Source organism: Oryzias latipes, chromosome 6, assembly GCF_002234675.1.
Source record: "Oryzias latipes chromosome 6, ASM223467v1".
NCBI lineage: Eukaryota > Metazoa > Chordata > Actinopteri > Beloniformes > Adrianichthyidae > Oryzias > Oryzias latipes.
Window position 1 is genome coordinate 24960671 of NC_019864.2, and position 27572 is coordinate 24988242.

At 37.8% G+C, this 27572-nt stretch overlaps 1 protein-coding gene across 2 annotated transcripts in view; it reads left to right on the top strand.

The window, feature by feature from the left end:
- Positions 1-27572, top strand: part of cpne2 (copine 2) — a 55223-nt gene that overhangs the window by 8445 nt on the left and 19206 nt on the right. For both annotated transcript variants that reach the window (XM_004069752.4, XM_020704167.2), the window contains 9 exons: positions 4432-4611; positions 4768-4842; positions 5847-5918; positions 6610-6693; positions 6865-6954; positions 7108-7206; positions 8657-8743; positions 13023-13082; positions 26734-26867. In XM_004069752.4, coding sequence (XP_004069800.1) covers positions 4432-4611; positions 4768-4842; positions 5847-5918; positions 6610-6693; positions 6865-6954; positions 7108-7206; positions 8657-8743; positions 13023-13082; positions 26734-26867 — 881 coding nt within the window. The remainder of the gene's footprint in view (positions 1-4431; positions 4612-4767; positions 4843-5846; positions 5919-6609; positions 6694-6864; positions 6955-7107; positions 7207-8656; positions 8744-13022; positions 13083-26733; positions 26868-27572) is intronic.

Below are 27572 nucleotides of genomic sequence, written 5' to 3' on the forward strand. Positions count from 1 at the left end.
GGTCAGCAGGGTATGTGGCTCCGATGTAAAATTGCCAACAGTCACCATGGCAACGTCGAGGCAAACAAAAAGCTTAGCGCTCCTGGAGTGAGGGCGCGATGGAGGAGGCGAAATGATGTCTGATTTTTTTTTCCTTTTTTTTTTTCTCGGATTTTCTGCACAGCCCTCTCACGCTTTCGCAGCTCTCTCGCTGTCTCTCATCCCCGCCTGTTACCTTTGTTTTCTTTCTGCACCTCTCTCCGCAAGTGCCTTTCCAAATCCTGTCCTATCTCTGCGTCTCAATTTCTGTCTATATCCGTCTGTCTCGAGAATGAGAGGTGAGAAGCAGCCGGGTTCAATGGGGGAAAAGAAAGGGTGACAGTGTGACAGGAGGGAGAGGAGAAACGGGTGCAGAAGGAGGCTGTGAGAAAGATTAGAGGGAGAAGACAGGAGGAGGAGAAGAGGTGGACGACAGAGAGGTGACAGAGGAATGGCTGGTGCTGGAGAGGAAGATTTGGGCTCACACAAATATGAATCTCAGATATGTAAATGACATGGCACCCAGTTAGCACTCAATTTTCTAATTCCTGTGATTTTTTTTTATCCTCTCCAAACTCCTAATGTTAATCTCCACACGTGTTCTGAACGCATATATAAGCTTGTAACACCACAAGTGAGAACTCACATGCTGTGTGAGATCTTCTCTAAGTGGGGTTTAAATCACACATCCAGCAGCCTGCAAAGTGCAGCCTTATGAAGTCCTTAAACATTATTTGTTAGGACCAGCTTTGATGCGGATCCATGTTTTTGCTTTGGGTTTTCTGCATTTTAGTGGGCCTCAAAGACCCAATCCGATCATCATCTGAGCTATTTTCAAAGCGCTCCCAGTGTTCTTTTAATTATTATTGTGCCGTTTTTAGCCAAAAACAAATTATCAGTATCATTTTCTAGGACATAGTTTCTGCAGAGTGGCAGTAGTTCATAAGCAATTCACCTGTGAGTTGTGGTCAAGGCCATTAGAACGAAGCAGCCTTTGTCTTTTCATCTCCTTCTGATTGACAACAATTTGAATAAAGATGAACTCCAATATGTAATTTTAAGCTTATTTTCTTAATATATGTCCTTCATCATCAGAAAAATGCCTCAAGAACATGTTTAAAAAAATACTTTTCATGTGAGCGGGTCTTTAAAAACGGATCACTCCACCAAAGTTTGGCCAGGTTGCAGTTTTAGGGATTTAACAGGAATCTGAATCGGGGCAACTTTCCTGCAGCTGCATCTGTGTAAATGTCAGCCTGTAAGTGACATTCACCAAACTGGGTTTGTTCACCAGAGAGTGAAGAATGTCCCACTCTGTGTGGATCTAGGTCACAACATAGAGCCCTTCAACACAATCATCTAGCTGACAAAAGATAGATCGTCATTTCTTTAAGAGATTTTAAAAAAATATTAACTTTAATTAAATAAAGTAGGAGTTTAGCACAAAAATCTCATCTTTTACAGGCTTTCTAAAAAAAAAGTGGATGGAGTCACTGACTTCCCTCCATATTTCTGTGAGGAGTTAAGTGGTTGCAGTTGTTCTTCATGGTTGGGTTTTCAGGAACTCCAGTAGAGTTACCCATCCAACTTTAAGGGAGAGATAGTTTTATTTATTTAAAATTCCCACTTTGCTCTATGTCCAACATGTTGCTAGGACTGGTTATTTGAGTTAACGGATGTCAGTCCAATTCCTGGATTTACAGCACATTTGAATAACAGACAGTAAACAAATGTATTAATTTCAGAGGTTAAATCCTTTTCTATAAACTGTAAATGCTGCTACTGCTGTAACTTCAACAGGCTTCGGTCGACTGGTGTGTTCATAGTATGGATCCACTTTCATCTTAAGATTCTACAGTAAAAATCTGATCTGAACTCTAAATAACTTAATCCCCCTGGGCTGTGCAGCAGTGGACGCCACACTAGGCTTGTAGCCAGCAGCCAACGGGTTTGATCCTGGGAACAGTCGCAGTCTGGTGGCGACAGGAGGGGCATCTGGTGGAAAAAAGCAAAAGCCAATTTATGTTGTAGTTAAGGTTGACCCCATAAAATAAAGAAATAGACTTCAAATCTTTGTAAAGTCTAGCATTTCTTCTGTTTGCATGTTTTCTACTGAAACACAGGCGATGAAACTAAGCGCTCTGTCTGTCCGTATCAGGCTTTTGGAGGACTCCATGAAGGGCTGATGACCTGAAAAAGAGGTTGGAAAGGGAAAAACAAGAACATGCATAACGTGAACCTCTCCCATGGAGTTTTAAGCACAGAGAAACATGAGCAAAGCAGACAGTTCTTTACCTCGCCAGTTTGTTATAAACAGCTCAGAGGAAAAAGAAAAATGAAGAATGGAGTCCTAAAGCGTTAAACAAAACTTACTACCGTAACTTCATTCCGGTGAAATGTTTCATGTAAACACAAATAAATACAGGAAACATGTTCAAATATAACTGTGCAGAAACCTGCCCGAACAGATCGTTCATCTTCTTATTGAACACCAAACAGCATGACCGTTTACTGGTTCTGAGAAAAAAACAGAACAATACAACTTTAGTCAGAGGTTTGTTCACCTTTACAATCATCACCACCAACTGTTGAGCTATAATGTTCCTTTTTCTCTTTTTTTTTCTAATCATAACTACATTTCCCATATTGGTGGATTTTATTGTGGAGCTTACAGTCAGAACTCAATCCATTGAAGAAAAATGGAAGATAATTTACTTTTAATAATGTAAAATTTAGGTAGAAATAGTTTAGGTAGAAATAGTCCTGGTGAGAAAACCAAGTCATCCTGCTTTTTTAACATCTAACATCAGGCTAAAGTCATACATTTTAGGCTTTCCCACAAAGTGTTTCTAACTGTTTTATAACTGCAGTCATGAAACGTGAACTGCTGCGGTGGAACGACTTCCAGAATGAAGCAGAAGAGCTGCCGTTGGGTGTTTTATTTTTCACAATAAAAGCTCTTTTTTTTTTTTATGGTAAATTGCGTATACAGTACCTAAGTATACAACTAGATAGAAGGCTCAAAGCGCTTTACACTCACCGTCCCATTCACCCATGGACACTTTTCTTATTTTCTTCTATGTTTGCACTTCTTCTGGTGATTATACTGTACTAAAGATGGTAAATTTTTTCCATTTTTATGCAGAGAAAGTTGTGAAACTATTTATTCACAGTTAATCATGTTCACATGATGGTGAATTTTGGTTCATTTTCCTTCTGAGGGACTCTGAGGCGGTCCTTTAATTTCAAAACATGTCACTCTTCTGTTGCCATTTAATGTAATTAGCTGCAACATGTTCCTCCTGCTGTTTTCTGGACTTAAATTTTTAATCTTGCTTTTCCATTTCCCTTGTACATTGCCATCAGTTTTGATTATGATTTTAATGAAGCTGTAAAATCTATACTTTCACTGTGTGATGTGTTTTTAGTGCAGGGGGTTGAAGCAACATTTCCTCTTTTTGTAATCTTTTATCTGCCTCATTTTACCTCTGAACACTCTTCACCTGTGCTCTATTTTAGTAGTGGTGACAGGCTAAAAATGCACTGACTTTATCTAATAACACTGAATGTTCTGGCTGATTCACACTGGAGAGTAACACAGCCGTTATTAGTCATCCAAGCACCTTTGTCGGGAGAGTTAGAGCAAATAACAGAACTCTCGCTGAGCTCTTAGACGTCTCCACACACTGCTGCACGCCTGGAGTCTATTCTGGCATCGTGTGATCAAGCTACACTCGAGTGATTGTGAAGAGATAGCTTTAGGTTATAAAAAGAAACAGCAAACAAATTTGCAAATGTTGTTTTTGTCATGGCAGAGCACACGTATGGAAGTATGGAAGTTTTTTAAGTCATAATTCAAAGTAATATGCAATTCTCAATTGACAATTCAATGTGCAATTCTTGATTGGAATATGAAGATACATTTTGAAATTTAGAATTCAATAAAAAGTACAATTCAATATGACAATTTGAAAAAGAAAATAATAAAAAAATCATAATCAATGGCATCTTCAATTGTCATGGGTTTTTTATGTCATAATTCAGATGACATTGCATGTTGGGATTTACAATTCCATTAAAAAAAGACATTTCAATACTGTTTTTTTAGAGTAACTTAAAATCTATTGTAATATAAAATGCAATTCTGTTTTTGTGTCAAAATTCAAATACAAATCAAAACAGCGCCCCCCTGGTGTAATGCATTTTCATTTGCATAGCTTTATGTGAGGAGTGAATGTGTGTGTGTCTGTGAGCTTTACTCAAGCTTTCCTCCACCTTTGCCCTAAAGTAGCTTGGATAGGCCCCAGCAACCCCGTGACCTTACACAGGAAGAAGAAGATGCATTTAATCACAGCATTCATCAGGGACACAACTTTATAACAGAAGTATTTTTCCATCTTTGTCTTCTCTCAGCTGGGGCGCACTGAAACCGCAGTGAACAACCTGAACCCAGTGTTTGGCGTGAAGTTTCATGTGGACTATCACTTTGAAGAGATCCAGAAGCTTCGCTTCGCCATGTTTGATGAAGACAAGTGTGCCACACAGCTTTATGAGCATGACTTCCTCGGAGAGTTCATATGTACACTTGGAGTGGTACTGAGTGATTATTTTCTTGATAAACTTTATCATGCAAGATTGAAAATTTAGCGTAAATATGATTTAGAAGGAGCTGTTCTTTGAGGATCCAGACGTTCAAACTTTTCTTTTGGATTTTCTTTAGCTGTTTGTCTCTCTGTGACTCTCTGCCAGATCGTATCCAATAAGAAACTTCACAGACCGTTGATCTTAGCCAATGGGAAGCCAGCTGGAAAAGGATCCATCACGGTAATCATTAGCTTCATTCCTCTGAAACTTTCTTTGCCTTCAAATCTGTTTTTGGATCTGGAAAAAGGGCTTCTTTTTTTTATTTTTATTTATAGATTCTTCTGAGCAATTTATTTATGCATTATGCTTTTAATGAGTTTGTATGCTCTGCTCCTGATATAAGTTTTGAATTTATTATTTCAGTTTTTGCACTTTTTAAAAGCTGATGTGATTCAGAACTATGGCAGATAAAAAGCAGAAGTTGGACTGTGACTAATAGGTTTGCCAAAACAAAAACCTGTTTTCCTTTTTTAGGTATGTTTTAACAAATAGAACTAAATTAAGATAGAAGAAAGAAGAAAGGTTTGTTTTCAGTGCTGCATGAAACCAGAATAGGAATGTTTTAGCTGGCTCCACAAGCAAAGTGACACTTCTACACTGTAAAAACAGGCTACCTTAAAATAAGTAAAAAAAGCTTAAAATTTGAAAAATGTTCAATGAAAATCTCTCAATGGGTGAGAAAAAGGCTCTAATCAAGAATTCTTATTTTAAGAAATAAATTCTTAGGCTATGTCAGAATTCCTTCACTACTCACTAAATAGTGCACTAAATAGTGCACTAAATAGTGCACTATATAGCGCATTCGCCATTTTGTAATGCTGTCCAAATCTACATTTCCAAAATTGAGTTTCCTTGAAATTTCCCAGTAGTCTCTTTGAAAAACCACTGTGCATCGATGCTCATTAGATTGGCTAATATAGACCACAATGCATTGCGTCTGAACAATTTTTGCAAAGAAAATGTATTTAAATGTATTTTTTAAGTTAAATATCAATGTTTTTATCTTAAGAGCACAGTGGATTCATAAATGATTGTCGCAAAACGCTCATATAAATTAGATTTTTATTTAAAAAAAAAGTAGTGTCCATGGTGTGCTGAGACAGTAAAATTATGCTTTTGTTAGTGATGTTATTATAATCGGCTGTTTTTCAAGTTTTGTGTTGTGCTACTCTTATTTCTTTTAGATAACAGCTCAGGAGCTGTCTGACAACAGAATCATAACTTTGACCTTGAGTGGGCGTAAACTGGATAAGAAGGTAAGAAGTGAGACACAAAAACACACACTCGAGTTGTAAAGAGAGACAAATATTTGTGCAGCCACTAAATGAACCCACATTTAGTTCATTAATGTGAGCGTACACATCAACAGGTGCACATTGGGTAAAGCTGTACCCCCCCTATAAAGTCATAATAGATAAAATTCTATAGATTATTACGCCTGCATCTATCCTGGGGACTTCTGCACAGGTATTTTTCACCCACTCTTTGTCTCTGGTTTGAAGGCTGCCTTTACCAGATGCCATGTTTTGCACGTTTAGGTAATTTTAAGAGCAGTGGTCGGTTTGTTTTAAAATTAACAGATGAATGCCAAGAATTTTGTTCATATATGTGCTGTCACACTGTCGCTTGTTTGATAAATAAATATTCTTTCAAGTTTTAACGTCTATGTCTTCAAGAATTACAAACATGTGTGGTTTTTGGTGTATTTAAACTACTCTGATTGCATGAATGACCCAATTTAGGCTACTGAGAAGATATTACATGGAATTTTGTGTCATCCTAGAGTGCAGTTTCTTTTCAAAATGTTTTACCTCTTTATTTTCTTTAGTGATAGCCGTTTTCAACAGTACTGCAATAAAACGCTGTTTAAATGTCTTTGTCAAGGAGAGAAATAAAAGGAATTGCCTTTGAAAACGCTCTGCAGCACACTGATGTGTTTTTTTGCAGGACTTCTTCGGGAAATCAGATCCGTACCTGGAGTTTCACAAACAGGGGGAAGATGGTAAATGGATGCTGGTCCACAGGACAGAGGTGAGCCATTGTCACAGCCTAAAAGCTCTCTCAGCTGGTCATTACATGAACTGTCATTTTTATCTACAACAGGTCACATTGGAGTAATTACAGTTCGCGTTGGGGTATGAGTGCTTCAGCGATGTGCTTCAGTATGATTTAACGATAATGTGTTGGTTTGTGTGGCTTCAGGTGATCAAGAACACGTTAGATCCAGTGTGGAAACCTTTCACGGTTCCTCTCATCTCTCTCTGCAATGGAGACGTGGACAGAAGCATCAAGGTCAGCGAGTTAACGCTTGTAGCTCTTCTGCATCAGTGACTGTGATAATAAGTTAGAGGGTTATTGAAATTGTAACCTGTGCAAAACTCCTTTTCTACAGCAGAATAAGAACCTAGAATGATGTGCAGACTGATGTTTTATGCTCAACAACAGGTGCTGTGTTACGACTATGACAACGATGGAGGCCATGACTTCATTGGCGAGTTTCTGACTACAGTTGCCAAGATGAGTGAAGCTCAAAACTCAGTGGAGGTAAAAAGCTGGCGGAGTTGTGATTGTGTTTTACGCACAGAATCTCTTAAGTGTTCCCAGAAAACCTCAAGTGTTTGTTGAGAGCTAACTTTAACTCTCTGAAAACTCCAAACGCTTTAAAAAGAAGCCTAAAATGTATTCCAGCGTTTCACCAGGAACTTACTGAAAGTGCTGCACATGTGCATCATACTATGCTCTGCACCGTGTTGCCCTGGCACCGAAATCAATGAGAGTGGGAATTGTTCACGTTCCGCTACATTTGCAAAGATTGATAATGTTATTAGTCACACCATGCAATAAAAAAGACTAATCTTTAGCCTCGACCTTTTGTCAATACATTAACGTTTTATTTTCTGAAGTCAAACATTCAAAATAATGTGCTCAACAAAATCTGACGACATGGATGATCAGAAAATAGGAATACTTTTACACTACATGAGTGTGTTGCCGTAGTGAGCTTTTAAAAATGGCATTGAATTAAAAATAATGATAAGATAATGTCCTATCCTATGCTTTGGACATTATATCTTTATTATTACGTTTTGTTTTACAGGCCATAAAGAAGACATTAAATGATTTCATTGTAATTGCAAAAATCCTCAAAATATATTTGAAAGGAAATAATTTGATAAACGGGAGTTTGATTTTTAGAAGCTAAAAAACACTTTTGATCTTTAACAAATTATATGGGAATCTGTTCTGATCTGTATGTCTCCTTTAGGTTAATAAATATCCACCTCTAATTAATTTATGCTTCTGCTGGGATTCTGTTTGAATTTCTGTTCGGTTAAAGATGTAAAAATGGTGCAGATCAGAGTGCAATTCATCCATTAGCAGCTCTGTGTGTGTTCGTGTAGCACCGCAGCCTCGTGACCCTTTCTCCCACTGAGTCTCTTCATGTGCTGTAATGATGTGGGGGGGTGAAAGAACAAGCAAATAGCGACAGGGGCAGGATGGGGGATGGAGACGAAGAGAGGTGGAGTGTGTAAAAAAAAGGATTACAAAATGAGAGGAACTGTTTGAAATGTAAAACAGCCATTTTTCTTAGCTCAAGTAACAAGGAAAAGGCATTTACCTGTCGAATGAAGCAGCCTCTGACTTAAAGTGTGTTTGTGTCTCAAACGTCTTCTTTGATCAAAAACATTCCTGTCTAAAGGCTGCTTCTCTGTGACTCCCTGTACTGCACTCAAGACAGCCTTATTCCTCTGTTTCCTTTCAGCCTCAGCACATCTAATGACATTCTTTTTATCATGCATGTAGGTGGCTTTATAAAGGATATGTTGAACCACTATAGTATAGTTGGCTTATAATAAATCTCTAAGTCTGTCAGTCAAGCTGAAGTTACTGTAGGCGGCATATGGAAACTTGCCGATCTCTGTAGAAACCTTACAGTCAGCTTCTCCATACTTTCTTCTTGTTTTTTTGTTCATGTCTTCCTGCGTCTTCTCAGGTGGAATTTGACTGCATCAATCCAAAGAAACAAAAGAAAAAGAAAAATTACAAGAATTCTGGAGTTATCATTGTCAAATCATGTAAGGTAAGGAGGACTGGATAGGTTGCAGTTTTGATCATTGCTGCATCTTAATCATTTAAATTCTGCTTTCTCGGTTAATACTGATGAGACAGAAACTGCACAGATCTCTTTAGGCACTCGTTCTATTGTGGCAACTTATGCACATAGCCCTAATGCATGACAGTTTCTACGATCATTTTCTGTTTTCAAAATCAGCAGAACAAAACAAGTTGCAAAAATTTTTATGTCTTTCTTTCTTCAACAAAGCTAAAATTTGTTTGGTATTGGATTTGCAACTGTCCAGTTAAGTCAGTTATCTTACTTCAACTTTAATCTTAATTTTATATACCTTTACATCAGAATTACTCTTTGTAATATTGAATGTAAACCAATCCTTTAACAGTCTGACTTCCCCCCATTGTTTGTTTTAAGCTTTTTTGAGTAAACTCACTTACCCACCAGAGTCTGTTTTGATTGGGCTTTATGGAGGATGGCTTTAGAATCATAAAGGAGCAACAAATGGCTCAGTGCTGGTGTTAGTGCAAACTGGTTCAGCTCTACAGCTTTCCAAGAACCTCTCAGTTTTATTGGATATATTAACATAAAATAGATAATCCTTGATGTCACCCACACCACTCTACCCAATAAAAATGAAACCTTTGGTGGGACCGGTATATTGACTGGAGTTTGTTCTGACAATTTTCAAAAAATATGGCAATTGGGCAAGACAAACCTTGAAGCTCCATTGGTACCACCCACCAACAAGTTACAGAAAAACTGATCACTTAAATTTGCTCCAATAGGCTCCGTGCACGTCACTAAGGAGTTCTACTTCCGCCGCCTTGAGTTTGAGGCTGACCATTTCCGGCTTGCGACTTCTAAAGCAGCGACACGGCAGATTTTGATTGCGAAAAATGGCATATTTCACCCGTTGTGAATCGACGTGAAAGACATCTACAGGATTGTCAACCAGTGCGTGGTTACATGGGCAAAATATCGTGTCGAAAAAATATAGTGTCGAAAAACCTGAAGGGAAATGTGTCCCGTTGTAAACAAACCTTTGCTGTCACATATATTTATGCTTTTGATGGACACAAAATCCAGGACAAACCATGCGGGAAACGCTGCAATCTGCATCCTGGCTGCACGTAAATCTCTGGGAATAACATCAGCCTTTATTTTGTCAGGGCACACCTAGAAACACAATTCCATGTGATTTTTGAACAGTTTCTAAGGACTGAGCGGCATTTCTGCTCTGAAAAGCTCACACACACTGTGTGCTCTGCTCTGTCCTCGCGAGTCCGGCAGCCGCTAACCCAGAGCGGCGGTTCGGCTTGCAGTCCGAATTCTCACACATAACAAAACAACAAAACGCACACGTAACAAAGCAACCTCCCCTCAAACACATTAATAAATCCGGCTGCTCTGCTCAGAGAGGTTCACTCGGTCCACTGGCACCGGAACCCGAACGCAGAGCTCGGGTGCCGGGTCCAGACGTCAGTGGACACGCATCCCCCCCGCATCTCCCTCGTGAGGGGTGTGAGCGGCGCTTTTCACAGGGCGTCCGCAGAGCAGCTGGTCGGTCCTGTATGCGCTCTAAAGCTATCTCTCAGCGAAACACCGTCTATGCATGACGTAAACCAGAGCAGTAGTGACACACGATCGAAATGAACCGTTTACATGCTCCACGATCGGATAAACGATCGGTATAACCCACCTATCTCGATCGGAAAGAAATTTTGATCCGAACGAGTCTGACCGGGGCAGAGTATTCCGAACGGCGTGTTTACATGACGCATTTTCTTTCCGATCAGGCGTTCATTCCGATTGCTGCAAATACGAAACACGACTGGTCTTGTTTGGGGTGAAGTCCTCCCGCCGTGTTCACCATCCATTCGGCTCTCACCGACACATCTACTGGAAAGCTTTGAAAGCTTATAGTACTGTTGTACTTTGACGAATTCGCACACATGGGTACACAACAATGTTGTGATGTTTTTGTCACCCGTTGAAACACCAAACGCCTCTCTTTTACCCGAAATCCGCTCATATTTACTCAAAACTAGCAACTCAACAAAACTCCCCACAACAATAACACGACCAACAGGAAGTTGTCGGCCTTACACTCGAAACACGGAAGTTAACCGGAAGTTCTATCGTGCACAAAGGCTATTAGAGGTCTAATAAAATCTAAATGTGTAGTTAACTGGGTGAACAGAACAGAAGGACACCAGAGTAACAGAGTCTACAAGTCTTTGATAAAGAGGACTCTCCAGACCTGGATGAGGCGCCAGACAGTGTAGGGAATACCTCTTGTCAATGATCAAGGCTGGAGGCAGGGGTTCAGAGGCTGGTACCAACTTCGAGAAGCAAACTAACCTGCGGAGAACATGAAAGGCGAAGCCATCTACACTGGTTGACAGCCTTGGCAATGGGGAAAGGTCCAACAAAGAGGGTGCCAACTACCTTTGAGCAGCTTTGAGGGGCATAATCCTTCTGGAAGCCCAGACTTTCTGACCAATGTGACAGTGTGGAGAAACATTTCCTAGCAGCTTTATACTGCTTGTTAACTTCCACTGTGGGCAATGGCACTCGTAGTCTTTCTCATAGCCCAGATGAATCCGATGGACTAAAGAACTGATTGAAGGGACCGAGATTATATGCCCCAGGTAGGGGTAGTTGAAGGGAGATAACCAAAGACCTTTTCAAACTGTGACAGATTAGTGGCAGAGGATGAGAAAGTATTACAGGCATACTCTGCCCTAACAATCTCACATGAGCAGGTTGAGGGATCCCAGGACCACAGGAGGAAAAGACTGATCTTCAGATGCTGATTGCACCTTTCTGATTGTTCAGTGGACTATAGGTGGAACCCTGAGAATCAATTAACAGAATCTCAGCAAGTGTCACAATTCTGACCAAAACTTGGCAATGAACTGGGGACCCCTGGTCATGGTTGAACAAACCATTGAGTCTGATAACATGTTGCAACAGAATCTTTGCTGATGACATTTTGGAAAGTGGAATCAAGAGCACTATTTTGGAAAAACACCCCAGTAATCAAAGAAGCCAGTAACAAAAACAGTAGCACAGTTGGAACAACCCATCACATGTTCTCTAACCCTAGACATCAATGGTAGCCACCAAAACTCCCTGCTGACCAAAACCAATGATAACAGTAGAAATGAGATGCATGGACCCAGGTGAGCACCTTGGAAGGAACCTACGTTGGCATATTGAGGCACTCTCAGGGACGTGACATCAAGAGAGAGACTGTCTAACCTCATCCTCAAAGTTCATGTTGATAGTCACAGAATAAACCCCATCAGGTATAATGAACTCTGGTGAAGCGTTGGAGAGGTCCACAGCTCTGCTTGACAAGACGTTGGCTTTAAGATTCTTTTCACCTGGACGACATGACTCGGTAAACCGGAACCAATCAAATCAAATAACCACCATTAGAGACTACCGTTAATGTGTCCAAAAAAGCATAACATGGTGTTTGTAATATCGACATGCCCTGTTAAAAGCAGTATGCAATCTTTTTGAAAATCTATAAACCTAGACAAATGCATTTTCTTTTCTGTTGACATCTATTTAAAAAGTAATGTCTAGTATCTGGATTTTTTTTGGTTCATTTTCATAATCAGAACTTTAGTCAGTTTGAAGTAATTTTAGTGACCATTGTGAGGTCTTCTTTCACTACCAGAGGAACATTAATAATTCCGGCAATGTCTGTATAACTTCATAAGAAAATAAATCTCTGTGAAAACGATATTTTGTTAAAATATCAAAAGTTTTAAGTCAAAGCTGGAGTAAGCTTTTCTCCCTCCTATTGCTTGCTGTACATTATAATAATTAGTGCTGCAGCTCGGTCTTCCTCAGAGGACACATAGCTAAAACACGGAGTCTTTACTGCCTGTTGGAACAACATTAAAGCAGCAAATGACCATGAAAGCTTTCATAATTGATTATTTTCTTTCATCCTTTTTGAACAAGCCTTTTTACAAACATGCATTCAGTTAAAAACAAATGGAAAATACCGCTAATATAGTAATTATGTTGCCTGGTGGCACGGATTAAAAATAATGGCTATAAAATTCACACTCAACATTCATTCTGACTGGAATAAACATTATTTTATTACATTGAAGAAAGGTTGCTATTTGTTTTGGATTGTTTTAGACTTTATATGAGGATTTAGTTTTCATTTTTTTGTTTGTAAAAATGTTTCCTATGAATGACTAAAATCATTATTTTCCAACTCTAGTCTGACCATTATCCTGTCTTCTGCCTTTTCTAGATAACACGGGACTACACTTTTTTGGATTATATTCTGGGAGGGTGCCAGCTCATGTTTACAGTGAGTAAGATGTTCAGACATCTGTTTTTCTGCTTCTGCACCATCTCGGTGATGAGAAACATCTTTGCGTTTTCGGTTCTGGGGATCGGATGGAAAACATTCCGGTTTTCTATTTTCATCTGCAGAGGCTGCAGCTGGATCATCACACTCATTTACATATAGAGAGGAAAAGTGCGCGGGGCAGGGAAGGGGTACTGAGGAAAAAAAGGCCGCAATGAAAAGAGAGGAAAGCATGTGAATGGAAAAATGACGGTATAATGGAGAATCAGCATCAGATAAAAGAGTTACAAAAGAAAGTGGATAATAAAAGAAAAGGTATTAGAGGGAGGATGAGAAAAGATGTCATGATCTGTTTTTTCTCCCTGTCAGGAGACACCATTGTTTATTTCTGATGATTTCTCACCTTTTTTCTTTATATTTGGCAACACTTATTCACAGTGAGTCAATTTGATATTATCTACAATCCAGCGTGAATCCTGCTAGAAAATACTTTTATTTTATATAACATTGATTTAAGCAAACGAAAGACCCAATAAGATCAACATCTCTCTTTCAATGGTGATCTGGTCAATAGGTCAGCAGCACAATATAGATTAAAAATAGGCAATAGTGAAAAGACAATAAAAATTATAAAAGAAAACAAAAATCTTATATAGAACAGAACCATTGCAATGGAAATTGTATTTTATTTGTATTTTACATGTGCTTGTGTCATTTTTCTTATGATAGAGGACATATATAAAGAAAATTACGCTTAAAATTGTGCTTATAAGTATTTTTAATTTAAATTGTGGTGAGTCAAGAGCAGAGGGAAAAATGCAGATTGAAAATGCTTGTAGTTGTTATGTGGAAACAGCTGCTCTGCTTCATTCAGATGCATCCGCTTGCAGACAAATTGATCCATGTACGTCTTTGTTTTACTCGTCTGAGCTGGTATTTGCCTAAAAAATGTACGGCTGGATAACTCCAATGTTGCTCGCCATTTTTGTTTCACGGCTAATGTTAGGTTGGAGCTGTGAGGGACTGTAAATTAGTGGGAGAGCGTGTAAACAAATGGATTGATGAGAAATGAAAGCAGGCTTACTCTGTGCCAATAGTCCCGCCTACTTAAAGGCGAATTTCTGACGAACTCCTGCTGCTCTACAGAAACTATGTTTAAGAAAAACGACACAGGTTTTTTGATTTTGCCTAAAAAAGACATAATCACAATTAAAAGACCACTGGGAACTCTTTTAAAATAGATCAAAAGATGATCGGAGTGGGTCTTTTTAAGAGTTTCAAATTAGATAGGCAAGCATTGTTCAAAGGACTCTACTTGTTTCTTTTTTTTAAGATCATACCAAAAAGCACTAAGAGGAATAAAATTAGACAGCTTCATCCCAGTTTGTAGTGTTCCAGGCAGGAGAGGTGGCAAAAGCTTGTTTTCTATTATTGGTCCTGACTCAGGGAATGAGCAAATGGTAAATGTCCCTTGTATGAAGAGCATAACGACTTCTTGACCTTTGTAGAAGAGAACTTAAATAAGTCATCCAGTGATATTGTCTCCTCATACTCAATGAAGGCCACTCTACACTGACATACAGTTCACAGACGACTACAGCCTGTTACAAACCTCAGAAGACAATGTTACACAGGGTTTAGAGCCTGAAGGAATTTGTTAGAGGAGGTTTTTTAGAAAATATCACCATAATCCAATAAAGGTTGTAAATATCCCGTGGTATATTCCATCTGAGCTTTATTTTTGTTTAAATTTGCTTCAGGATTAGATCTTGGACAGTCAATATACCTATATATCATTTTTTGCTTTTCTTTGTTTTATTGCAGAAGGGTTTCCTATATAACCTTCGAGATATTCCTACACTTTTAAGTGAAGGGTTAAGTCTAATTACAGTTTAATTATATATCAAACTGAAGCCTAAGTTCCTGTTTGTTTGTTTGTTTGTTTGTTGTTGTTTTTTTAGCTATTTCTCTATTCACTGCACAAACTACTATAACTTCCACTCTTGCTAAAACTGAAATTTTCTTGTCAGAATGTCTTCTACTTCTGAATTAATTGTGTCACTATAAATTAATGCTCCAAAATAATTGTTAGTATTGTGTTTTATAATCATCTTCAGCTTGATGTTAACAGCTGCTTCCCTGAGATTCCTAGTCATGTGTTTCCTTCTTGTAATTGTTGTACGGCACCCCTGAAGGGACACACCAACAAACTGATGACTTTTTTCGAAGTCAAAAGACAATTAGTCAAACGCATTGAGAATAAACTTTTTATTACACACTTTGTAACACTTTAAGGCTATTTAAGGTTTAAAGTTAGCATTCTCAACCGTTCTCTAAATGTTGAGAATTCCCTCAGACTAAAACCATCTCAACACATACAGTACATAGAATTATTTTATTTATAATCCAGTTTTTGATACTGAACATACACATAAACATAAATATCGGTGATGAGATATAGCCAGAAAAGTTCTTATTATTAGTAGTATTTTTTTCTGCCGTACAAAAATACCATAGAAAGAGCTCCAACTTGAGCAAGATTTCTTTTTGAAACACCACTACAGAAGTGGACACGTGTCCAGCATGTAAGGACTAATTTAAACTGCTTTGTTAGACTTTAACTGGAATCTTGTTGAAGGGGCAACTTTTTGATTTTGACTTAAAGGGCATATATTATGCAAAATCAACTTTTTTGAGTTTTTAAGGGTTTTATAATGTTTATTTCTCACAAAAATCCATTGATGCATTTCTGAGCGTTCCTCTAAAACCTTGCGCTCTGAGTTCCAGCCCCTCCCAATCCACAAAAACAGGTAGGTCCTCACATCCACCGCGAAGGGGGTCTAAGGGTAGGGATGTCCAGTTTAGTTGAGTCTGTTTAGTTAGTTCAATTTAGTATTTTCTTATTGAATGCTATGATTCTTTTTATTTTATGTTTTACTTTTTCAATTACTGTTACAAAGCCAATCGAGACGACTGTTGTTGTGAATTTGGGCTATGGAAATAGAATTGAATTGAAATGTGACATCACAAAGTGGAGAACAGCCCCTTCCAGGAAGTGTCATGTCTGCTGCATCACAGACCTTGTTAAGCCGGACTTCCGGTTGGAGTAACCAGTCACGCTCTGACAATCACCTGGTCTTGCTCTTTCTTTAAGTTCACTCCTGTGCTTCGCTCACTACCGGAACGTGACATACTCTGCTTACTTCCAGGCATCATGCTAACTGTCTGCACAGATCCTCAAGCTCTCGTCTCCATTGCCAGCTTCCTCACCCTTCCAGTTTCCAATTCCCAAGACCAAAGCCTCCTATTAATTTCATTGAGTGGAAATCCTCTTCCGGGGTTTTTTCCTGTGGTTCCCGCTGAGCATCTTCAAGGCTTGCTCCCCCACTCTGCTCTCTGTCTGCTGACTTCCTCTCCTGACTCTGTGGTGAAATTACTAAGTCCTGCTCCTTCTGCTGGCGGGAGGTTTCAAGCTCCTTCAGATCTGCTGCTCCAAACCAGGATTTACACCAAATAAATTGACGGTTATCCTTCTCTTTTGGGTTTGCTTCTTTTGGCTGTCCTAGACAAACCCTGACACCAAAAGTCTGCGTTTCTAGCACCGCCCACAGACGGACACACAAACCCACCTTCGCCAATGAGCTAGCAGTGATCAACAAAAACACTTTCCTTTACTGCACAATGTGCACATCCATCTTAGCAAAAGTTTGGATGTTTGTTTTTGTGAGCAAAACGCACACACCCTGCCGAGGCGTCTCTAGGTTGACGTGAATTGGGCGACACCCACAGGGAGACAAAGCTGGTGCTTCTGAGATCGAGTTGTCTTACTTCCAGGTAAGAAAAGGAGCTTGCGAAAATTAATATTTCATAAAATAATCATTCTTTAGAGTGCCAAACGTAATAATATATTATCATATATATGGATAACGTTTACTCTGAAAGACTTAAGAATAGCATGATGTAGGCCCTTAAACAAAAAAAAACATTTTGCTCTTAAACTTTTATTGAATATGAACCAGCTGATTACTTCCCCTTTTGACTTGTCATCCTTTTTTTTTCTTTCTTTTAACTGCATAGACTACATAAAAGAACTGGATATGAGATCATATCAACATTGACTAAGATGACAAAGAAATAAATACTTAGTAGGAGTGCAAAAATCCTTACATTTATTTATAAGCCCTAGTTAAAAAACTATTGTTGCTTTAGACATGCTACATCTGTTGTGTCCACTATTTCGACTTAAAATGACCTGTAGTTGTGGTTGCATGTCTTTGATATTTTTAACAAAGAGCAAGCTTAATAGCAAATGAACACCTCTCCTTAAGTTACATTAGTGAGATAATTATGTGAAAACATTTAATTGTGTTTGTAAAGCAAAGAAGCAGTTCTGTCTTTAGGCACTGGTGGGGATTCAGACGCAAACTCTGGATGAGCACTTACATTTATTTTTACTCCACTGAGCATGCAGCACAGTTTGATTGGGCATGAAATTACTACACGGAGATGTTAACATCACAAGATGTCTGTGAGGACCCTCTAAGCTATGAGCCTGCTGCATAATTTGATCTTTATGCAGCAGTGTACATGCAGCTATACAGCAGCAAGCTGCAGAGTCACTTTAGTGAAACTATGAGAAATGTTGGAAGCTGCTATTTAGGGATGACATTATTCTAAGAGTTGCTAAAGAGAAAAAAATGTCAGTTATTAGGCAAATTCACATCAGTGCGACTACAATTAAGTTAGCATTACTTTTAATTTAAATTAGTCTAGTCCATTACAGATTATAATTATATACATTTTATGTTTTTTTTAAATGAACTTGTTGCAGTTTTAGCTTAATCTAGCGAAAGAGTTCTTAACTACATAAATATTAGCGTGGGACAAAGTAAACAGCTTTGAGACCATTTTGGTCTATACTGCAGCAAAACAACATTTTTCAAACCCACAAGTTGACATTTTTAACACAATGATTTACACTTAATTCTTTAATTCACCATAAAAATGTTGACTCTTGCGTTAAATTGAATTGAATTGAATTGAACTGAATTTGCATTTTAAATGCTTCATTTTGTTTTTGTTTCATTTAAATTGCCGTAGTGTATTAATGCAAGTTATGGAAACTGAACAAGTTTGTGTTTCAACAATCATTGTTTTTCAACTCAGCAACAGTTGCAGTTGAATGAAGACATAAGATGCTCTTGACACATGCACACACACACCCACACACACACACACACACACAACACAGACAGACGCACACACACACATAGATAAAGAAACATAAAGAAACCCCCACACCTCTTGAACACTGAATGATTTTAAATTGCTTTGTGCAATCTCATGCAGATGCTCGATCACAGACATCTTGTAGTAAAATCCGAATGTTTTGGTCTCACGGAGAACAGGTCGCACACAAACACATGGAGTAGGAGCGGTGCTGCTGTCAGTCTCACGAAGGCTCTAATCCTAATCTCCATGATAGGATGGGAAGAAAGCAGAAGGAGAGAGCAGCGTCTCCCGTTTACACACTTACAGAAACAGGCAGTGTGCAACTCCCACCAGGCCATTTGTCAAAGAATATTTTTACATGAATCTGCCATTTTTTATGTCTATGTTTAGAAAACCACAGAATTGTTTTTTAGACCTGCTAAAAAGGATTTCAATTGCAATTTAAGTTTCATACAAAAAAGTTCTCTATTTACAAGAAACAGCTTCAACTAGAACAAGGTTACTTAAGTTAAACAAATATTACAACAATTAAAAAGCAATCTGCATAATATTTTACCCCAAAATTCTTTGCAGCAATATTCTGAAGAGGCATGATCTGCAAACCCTGGGGGGTCTGCAGCTGCTGCCGTCCCTGCTGCATTGAGGTTTTTCTTTTTGTAGAAGAAGCTAGGCTTTCTGTGTTGAGCCTAGAAAGTGCTTCAGCTCACAGGATCTTGGCTAGTGCTCATATTTATGCTCAAATGTTATTGATTTTTGTAATACTCCAGCCAGAAATAAAATGGCATTAGTCCATAAGAACCCAGACCCTTTTTTTTCTTAAAAATAAAATTATGTGGAAAATGCCACAAACCAAATGGACCACAGAACACATTTCTAATATTTTTCTGTAGAACTGATGTCACCATAGGATTTTATGGGTTAGGAGGTGTCTTAATGAAGCTGTAAATGCAGTTAAGATAGCCTGCTTATACCACTGTCCTGAGCTGAATTCTGGTTTTAATATTTATGAAAATCTTTAAAAATCTCTACTTTGATGGGAAAAATATTTTTAAGTGATCATAAAATACATTTTAAAGATGTGATGCATTATGTTTTGAATTGTTGCACGAAATGCTAATACTTCACATGCACAGATATTTGAAATAAAAAACAAACTTTTACAATTTACTATTAACGCCTTTTAGGCTATTACATAGGCTTCGGTGGAACTGGGGACCCTATAGTTTATTAGTATCATATCTTTGGCCTGTGGCCCTGCAATGGACTGGCAAACCGTCCGGGATGCACCCTGCCTTCGCCCAACAGTTGCTGGGATAAGCTCCAGCAACCCCGCGGCTTCAAAAGGGATTACGTTTGTTTGGAAAGTGGATGTATGGATATCTTTGGCCTAAAACCACAAATTTAAAGTATTTTTTTAAAAAAGCACTTCATTTCTGTTGGTGGCAGAGTGTTAGTGCCCCTCCCAGTTCTGGTTAAAAGGCTTTTTTTTTTTTTACATTTCATAATAATTCAATCGTGGCAGATGTCTCAAGCCCAACTCGAAGTTGTGCTTAAGATTTATTTCGTTGGAAAGCTTTAAAAATGGTGGACATGTCATGAATGTTTAAAGTTAAGAATGAAAGTCACATACAATCACACGATGCACAATGAATGAAACTTAATTTATACAGCACTTTACAACCGTCAGGGGGCCAAAGTGCTTTACAATAAAAAGAACATTTAAATTTGAGCAAATTAATTACAACAAATTAAAAACAGCAGCATAAAATTACAAAACGTAATACATATAACTCAGACAAGTATAAGGACAAGCCATTAGGCTTTATTCCCAGTTCTAGTCTGGTCTTGCAACATTGCACTAGCTTTTTGGGAAAATTTATGTTGCAGTCTTATTTCCTGCAGGTCCTCTAAAGCTAAGCAAGAAACTAAAGTATAAACATATATATTTTTTCACCTCTAAGCACTCAATTGGGAACAACACCATAGAAAATATGTCATATTTGGATGTGTAATTTTGTCAAATACATCAGTTGAAATTCATTATTTGTGTTAAACAAAATGTTTAGTGTGGGTTAAATAATTTCGGAACATGTGGATATACGAAACAACCAAGTCTAACTTGATTTCATCAAAGACTAAATAATTTAGCACTTTATTCATTGTAAGTAAAAATGATTTTTTTTAAAAGAAGACAAACTAAAGGGACAGCACTTTTGATATAGATTCTAAAACTTTTAAGTTTTATAGAGAATTAATCAAATGCTAGTTTAATTATTAAGAACTTTTATTGATTAGAAATTGACATTTTTGCCGATATACATTTTAAGCCTCCTAAAAATATGTGAACACGTGTACATGTGGCAACTGGTAAAGCATAGTTTTAAAGCCTCTAAGGATAAGTATTAGGGAACCTGTTCTGGAGAGGAACTTACATTTTCATCCACTGGCTGGACAGTGATTATCTCAAGGTTACACTTTTTTACAGCCTGAAACTGCGAAACTGCGGCTCCCGGCCTTCGTGTATTTGAGTTGAATCTAAACATATTGGTTGCCTCAGGCTCCATAGATAAAAAAAGGCTAACCTTTTATATCTTGAAACTGGATGTGTGTCAACCTTTACCAGTCACACTCATATGCTGTAGTTTAGTTTAATTTATTGCAAATCACATCCTCCTGTCTCTGCAGTTGCAACTATAATATATAGGACAGGACATAAAATACTATCACACTAACAAAATGCAGTTTAGTCATGCCCTAGTTTTCTGCATTTCCCTAAAGCCAGAGTGAGTAATCCAGTCCTATCTCTTTTGCACTGTTCTCATATTGTTTTAGTGTCATGAAAAAAGAAATACAAGCAAAAAAGTTCACATGTGCCACATGAGCTGCTTCTTATTGCTTCTTTTGGGTCAAGAAAGAACAAAATGTTTACACTAGCTTTAAGTTATTCATCCATCCAGCCTGTCCTCCCTTCTTCTTCTTCATCTTTGCTAGCATAAGTCAGGTCCAAAATGTAACACGATTCTGGTGTAATGTCAGTTAATAGCAGCATGCCAGGTTTTTAATTGTAACTGGATATTTGTGGATTTCACCTAAACCACTTAGAGGCATTTTCTGTCACGATCCTTCAGTGAAATCTACAGTAATGAGATGCTCCTGTCTTCCCCCTGATTTCTTTAATTCAATTTATATTTGTGGGTTGGAACTATGTGTTTGTCATATTGTGTTTCGTCAACTTTTGTGTCTGCAATTACTAACAGCCTGGAGCAAGGAGCAAGATGGAAAGAAAACGACATCGTCCCCCACTGACATTGAATTCACAGCCATCACATTAGTAACATCTGTCACATTGGAGGGCAACAAAATACTATTTTATTTTAGGGAATATTTTAAACTGTGACATGTTTATTTTCAGGTCTTAGAGAAACATAATAAAAATGAATGAACAACAGGAGGCTATTATGGATATTTTTCACGTTTCACGCATTTTAGTAGTTTATTAAAGCATCTATGTACATTTAATTTTAGAATCCAGCTTTCTCTCCCTGTGGGTGTCGCCCAATTCATGTCAATTTTATTATCTGCAACCTATTGGTTTCCTTTATTCTGTTTTAGGAAATTTGCCATCAGTTTACTTAATCTTTTTAAAAGCTGTTCGTCTGCCCTCTATACTCTTACACAGCAGCACTTGAAGCCTTATTTCTACATGCTGAGTTTGCATGAGGTTATCTCAGACATGGAAAAATTATGATAAATAGGCCCCATTTGGAGCATAGTTTGCAGCTAAAGTTAAAATTACGTTTACTTTTTCTGGTTATGAACAAATGTCAACCAATTAGGGCCAGTAGCCAGTCAAAGTGTGTCAGTGGTTAATTGTCTTACAGTGTACAAGTTCCTGCTCCAACCAAAGCCTATGAACTTTAGACTCAGTGCAGGGGGGGGGGGGGGGGGGGGGGGGGGGAGTACATCCAAACTATTTAATCTGGCCCACCAAACTGGAATAAATTATATTTATTAAAAACAATACATAAAAATGTCATTGATAATCCTTAATAAAGTTTTCTTTTCTAGCATACTGCAAATACATTGACCTTTGTTTAGGTGCAGAAAATGTTCTGCATTCATGTGGTGTTGGAATATTTTCTTTTCTGACCTTCACGTGTATTTTCCGAGCATTTCTCTCATTTGCCTTTTTCCCTAAGGGGCTTCAACCTATTGGTGGAGTTGGTACTACGATGAGAACAGAAGTCAGAGTTTTGAATTAAAAACTCCAAAATGTTCCATTTTAAAGTATATTCATTTATTTTCAGTTAAAATCAAAGCATATTTTTGGGTATTTCTTTCTCCTTTGAAATGGATTATAGAATCACGCCACTGATCTGCCCTTGTTCCAGTCCCTCCGTCAATTTTAAGAACCCTCAATCAAAACGTTTGCCCACCCCTGCTCTAGTGTCACTTCTGAACACCTTTAAGGACACTTAATCAATCAATCAGTCTTGATTTGTGTATCACTTTTCATACTTGGCAACACAAAGGGCTGTACACTAAAATAAATAATATAAAACAAACAAATTCATTTAAGAATAAGCCACTCCCCCTTCCTTTTTCCCTGGACCTACTCCCCCCCCCTCCCCCCACCACTATAGCCAGCAAAGTGCAGGATCGTAGAGGGGGACCCAGCCTGACCACAACACGGCCGCGATGCAGGTCTCCATCTAGAGCTGCAATTGTTGATCAACGTCCAGACCAGGGGGAGACGATCCAAATGAGGAACCAGGGGAAATCAAGTAATAATAAAAAAAATACTGCTAAAAGCAATGAAAAAGTTAGCAATAAAACATTAAAATAAGGAATATGAAAATGAGTTATTAAGTGTAAAATCAAAGGATAAAATAATCAACTATAAATAATTAATTGAGCTATTGAAAACACTGCAAATCCTGACACACAGTGGTATCACAGACAGAGCATCACTGAAGTGACATAATGATTCACTCCAGTATCTTTTTAGAGAATAACTTTTTAACCCTTTCACTTTACACAGGCACCAATATAGAATGAACATATCTTTAACAGAAATAGGTATACTTTTTCCTAAAGAAAAATACTTACAAAAACCCTTTAAGTTGGAAAAATAACCCAGCAAAAAAAACATAAACATAAAATGTAAAACCCCAGTTCTTGGTTTTGTTAATGTGTCTCACATTAAATTGTATTCATTGTGGGTTGATGTGGTTCTTATTTCAACACCAACAGGTGTTTTATTTTATTTTTACTTGCACATTTTTACACGAGTTTAGCGGTTTCCCATGAAGTATGTCGAGCTGTACTGAAAGGGGTATTTATTTTAGAGATGCTTTCAGCAGGAACACACAAGACCTGTTCAGTCAGCTTCACTTTGCAGTCGATGGAACAAGGGCTTAATGCGAGATCTTTTACCACATGCTCCAAGCTTTTCTTTACTAAAGACTTGTGTGCACCGATCCTCCTGTCCAAATATGTGACTTTAGATTTGTGGAAAAATCCTTTTAGATGAAGTATTTGATGAAACGTAATTCAAGATTAATAAGGACGAGTTCTAAAAGGAACCCATAGATTTTTATAACCAGCTAGAGATGTCAGGGGGGAGGAGCTCAGATGTTTTTCTATATGCTCTATCCAGGTACTTATTAATCAAACTACATGTGTCATATGGACCCACCATCTGCAGGAGTCACAACAGTATTAGCCTGAGGTGAGAATCTTTGCTAGTGAGACTAATTTTAAGAGTAGTGAATATAAATAAGACATCTGTTCATCCAAGACATACATTTTAGATATATTTAGTTACCAAATCGAATTTCTTTTACGACATTTGTGTTCCTGCTCTTTCTTTCTTCCGTTCCTCAGCAGTTGTACTTTTAAAAACCGTATCCTGTTGTTATGTAACTTCCATTGTTGCTCCAAACATAACAAATGGTGGGAGATGTTTCAGCTCATGTCTGGATGAGCTCATTCAAATGAGAGGTGAAGATTTTTGTGAGCACACGAAGCACAGCATACAGCCTGAGGAGAAGCGTGTCACTTTAGATTTCATGTCTTAAACAATGTGTGTCATACAGTGTGTCTGCCTTCAAGGTGATGCCCAACTGTGTGGATTTGGTATGTTGTTGATACCATGTTGCCGTCACTTTGTGGTAAATTTTGGTTACTTGTTCAGTTTTTTAAATATTTCTTTTTTTATCCTAAATTTTCAAATAAAGTCCCACATTTTAAATCGACAATAGCATTTAGTGTTTCCACAAATTCCATTAAAATACTTCAAATATAATAAAAAAATCAATATAATACAGAACAATATTTGTTTCATACAAAAGAAGCATAATTTACTAGGAAATACAGTTAAGTAAGACTTTTTAACACCAGTTTGTTCACTTTCCTATTAGTCAAACATGATTAGATTTTTCAGCTTAGATAATTCCCAGACTTCCTAGACTCCTCACTGCCTTGTGTTTTTCCTGCAGGCTTCTCCTAAGCATGTAAAATCCCACAGGCTGTATTTCCATCCAACTGTCAAGCAAATTTGAATCTAACTTTTTGAAATGTGGCCTCCTATAAGAACATTGCCTCTCTCTGCAGTTTAATGAACAAATTTTTATCTTTTTTTCCTGTTCATTGACTTTGCAGATTCCCTGCAAGTGAGCTTTGTAACATTGATTGTTTGGCTAGCAAACTGACTGGGGGATTTCAATTTTCCTTCTGCCCTACCATCACAATTTCAATTGAAAAAAATATTAAGGAACTGCTTAATATATTTCAGTTCAGTCCCTCAAGTCTTGTTTTGTACCATAAACCAACTATTGAGAATATCTTATTAATAGGGTTTACACTTAGCAGCAACAGCAGCTTGGAAAGATTTATGGCTATAGATTCACAAAGGAGCATTGCAATAATTGCTGCTGAGGTTTTTGTATTGAGTTGACCCCTGCTCACACGTGTGTCTTTATTTTGGAGAACCAATAGTGTTGCTTTGATGCAAAGGTGTAAGACTCCTGGCTAACCTGCTATTGAAGCATTTTTTGGCAAAAACACACCTGATCTAGGTAATCAGCAGCAGATAAGGCAGGGACCAGGTTTCTGAAAAACCAACAGGATGTTTGCCCCCAAGGCCTGGAATCCAAGACCCTTGTAATATTTATCAGATTAAATTAAGCGATTTCACACACAATCATGTGCAAAACTAATTTTTACCATCTCTCCAAATTCTTCCTCATAACCTACTATCAATTTTTGCAAACTTATAATTAAAAATTGACTATTTTTAAGTCCAACACTAGGTGGCACTAGTGTTGTTAATAGGCATTGAGTAAAAAAATGAGAAGTGAGAGCACTAGTCTGAGTTTGTGATGTCATGGAGGATCCAAAATGGCCACCAATGTTTAAAAAATGGCCACTAATATGTGTTAGTAATGTTGACGAAGGTTTTTTTTCATCCAGGTAAAGCTGTCTTGACTTTAAATCCTGGTATCTGGTCTTAAAACTTCTTCAAACTAATAAAGCCACTTGGATGAGTGGTGAAACGTTTCAATAAAGAAAACCTTAAGTCCAGATGTCATGACTTTACTTCAAGACATATGTGAGTAAAGAGTGTTTACTTACATATTGAAATGTGTTGTCTTTGGTAGCTTCTCTCCACAAAACTACATCTTTTGGTAATAATACTCTTTCTTTATTTTAACTTCTTCTTTGTAAGGTACTATTTACGATACATAGGAGAAATCAAAGGAGATTTAAGATGGAAGGAAATTGCCAATCACTTACCAGTCACTACAACTTTTGTGCAAAATTGACAATGATGTGTTTGTAATATATTTTTGAAAAGGGATTACTAAAAGTTTAAAAATTGTAAAAAAAAAAAATCCTTTGAAACTTTCAGGAACTATTGAATGCTAGTTCTGTGGTGACGGGTAGGCTGACGGATGAGATTAGACAGGAATCTCAGTTGACCGTGTTGTTTACAGATGACATTGTGATCTGTATGGGAGCATGTTGAGGCACATTTAGAGGTGGGAGTTTATTCTGAAAAAGAAAAGAATTGAAGGTTAGGAGCAGCAAGATAGAGGTTCTGTGTGTAAAGAAGTTTCATGGATGTAGAGACATGAGGCTGGATAATGGGAATGAGTTGGATGCTGAGGAAAGGGTTAGATGAAGGCGGAGAAAGGGTGTCAAGTACGATAACTATGAAACCAACGAGAACAGTAAGTGACAACAGTGTTTTGATATATAGTGTCTCACCCATTGAAAAACTCACACCCTCTTGTGTGAAAACAATTGTCATCCCTGCTGTAAATCGTTCAACTCTAACATTTGTGGTCATTTTAGTGTTTATTTATCTCTTCTACGTTACTGTACAAATAATTCCACTTCTTTCTGATTTCTGCAGGTCGGTATAGACTTCACTGCTTCAAATGGAAATCCCAGAGAGCCATCCTCTCTGCACTACATTAACCCACTAGGCAGCAATGAGTACCTCTCAGCTATTTTAGCTGTTGGGCAGATCATTCAGGACTATGACACGTAAGTAAACAACCACTTTATTATCATGGAAGTAAATTCAAAAAGTAAACTTTACTGTTTTTGTCAACCATGCTGGTGCAAAACTTGAAAATAGACAATTAGCCTTTTTTATGCAGCAGGAAATTAACAAAATCTATGTTTTGGTTTCCAAATTTACATTTTTCTTTTTTTGGACCATTTAAAAAAAAAAATTCTTGAGTAGACTTTCATAAGGGTTAAAAGCTAAAATAAAACACAAAAGCAACAAATACAGATCAGCAGCTTAAGCTTTTTTAAAGACCTACTACAGTGAAAATTGCATTTTGGGTGTTTTAACGTGTTCTTGTGGCCTTTTTCTGATGATAGAGGACATATAAAAAAAAATCAAAATCAAAATTGCCTTTCTGAGCATTCCTTTATTCAAAGTGCTGTGAATCAGGAGCAGAAAAAAAGATACAGTTTGAAAAAGATCGTATTTGTTACGTAAAAAATAGACTGGGTGGGCCACAAGCTCCCTGCCCCACTCCATTCCAAAGCATCCTCTTGTAGTCGACTAGATCTATGTACATCTTTGGTCTGAGCACGTATCTTGTTTAAAAACTGTACGGCTGGATAGCGCCGACATTGCTCGCCATATTGCACCAGTAACGTACGTGTAGGGTTGTGAGGGGCTGTAAGCTAGTGGGAGGAAGTGTAAACAGAGAGCTCCCTTTAATGGGTGACGGG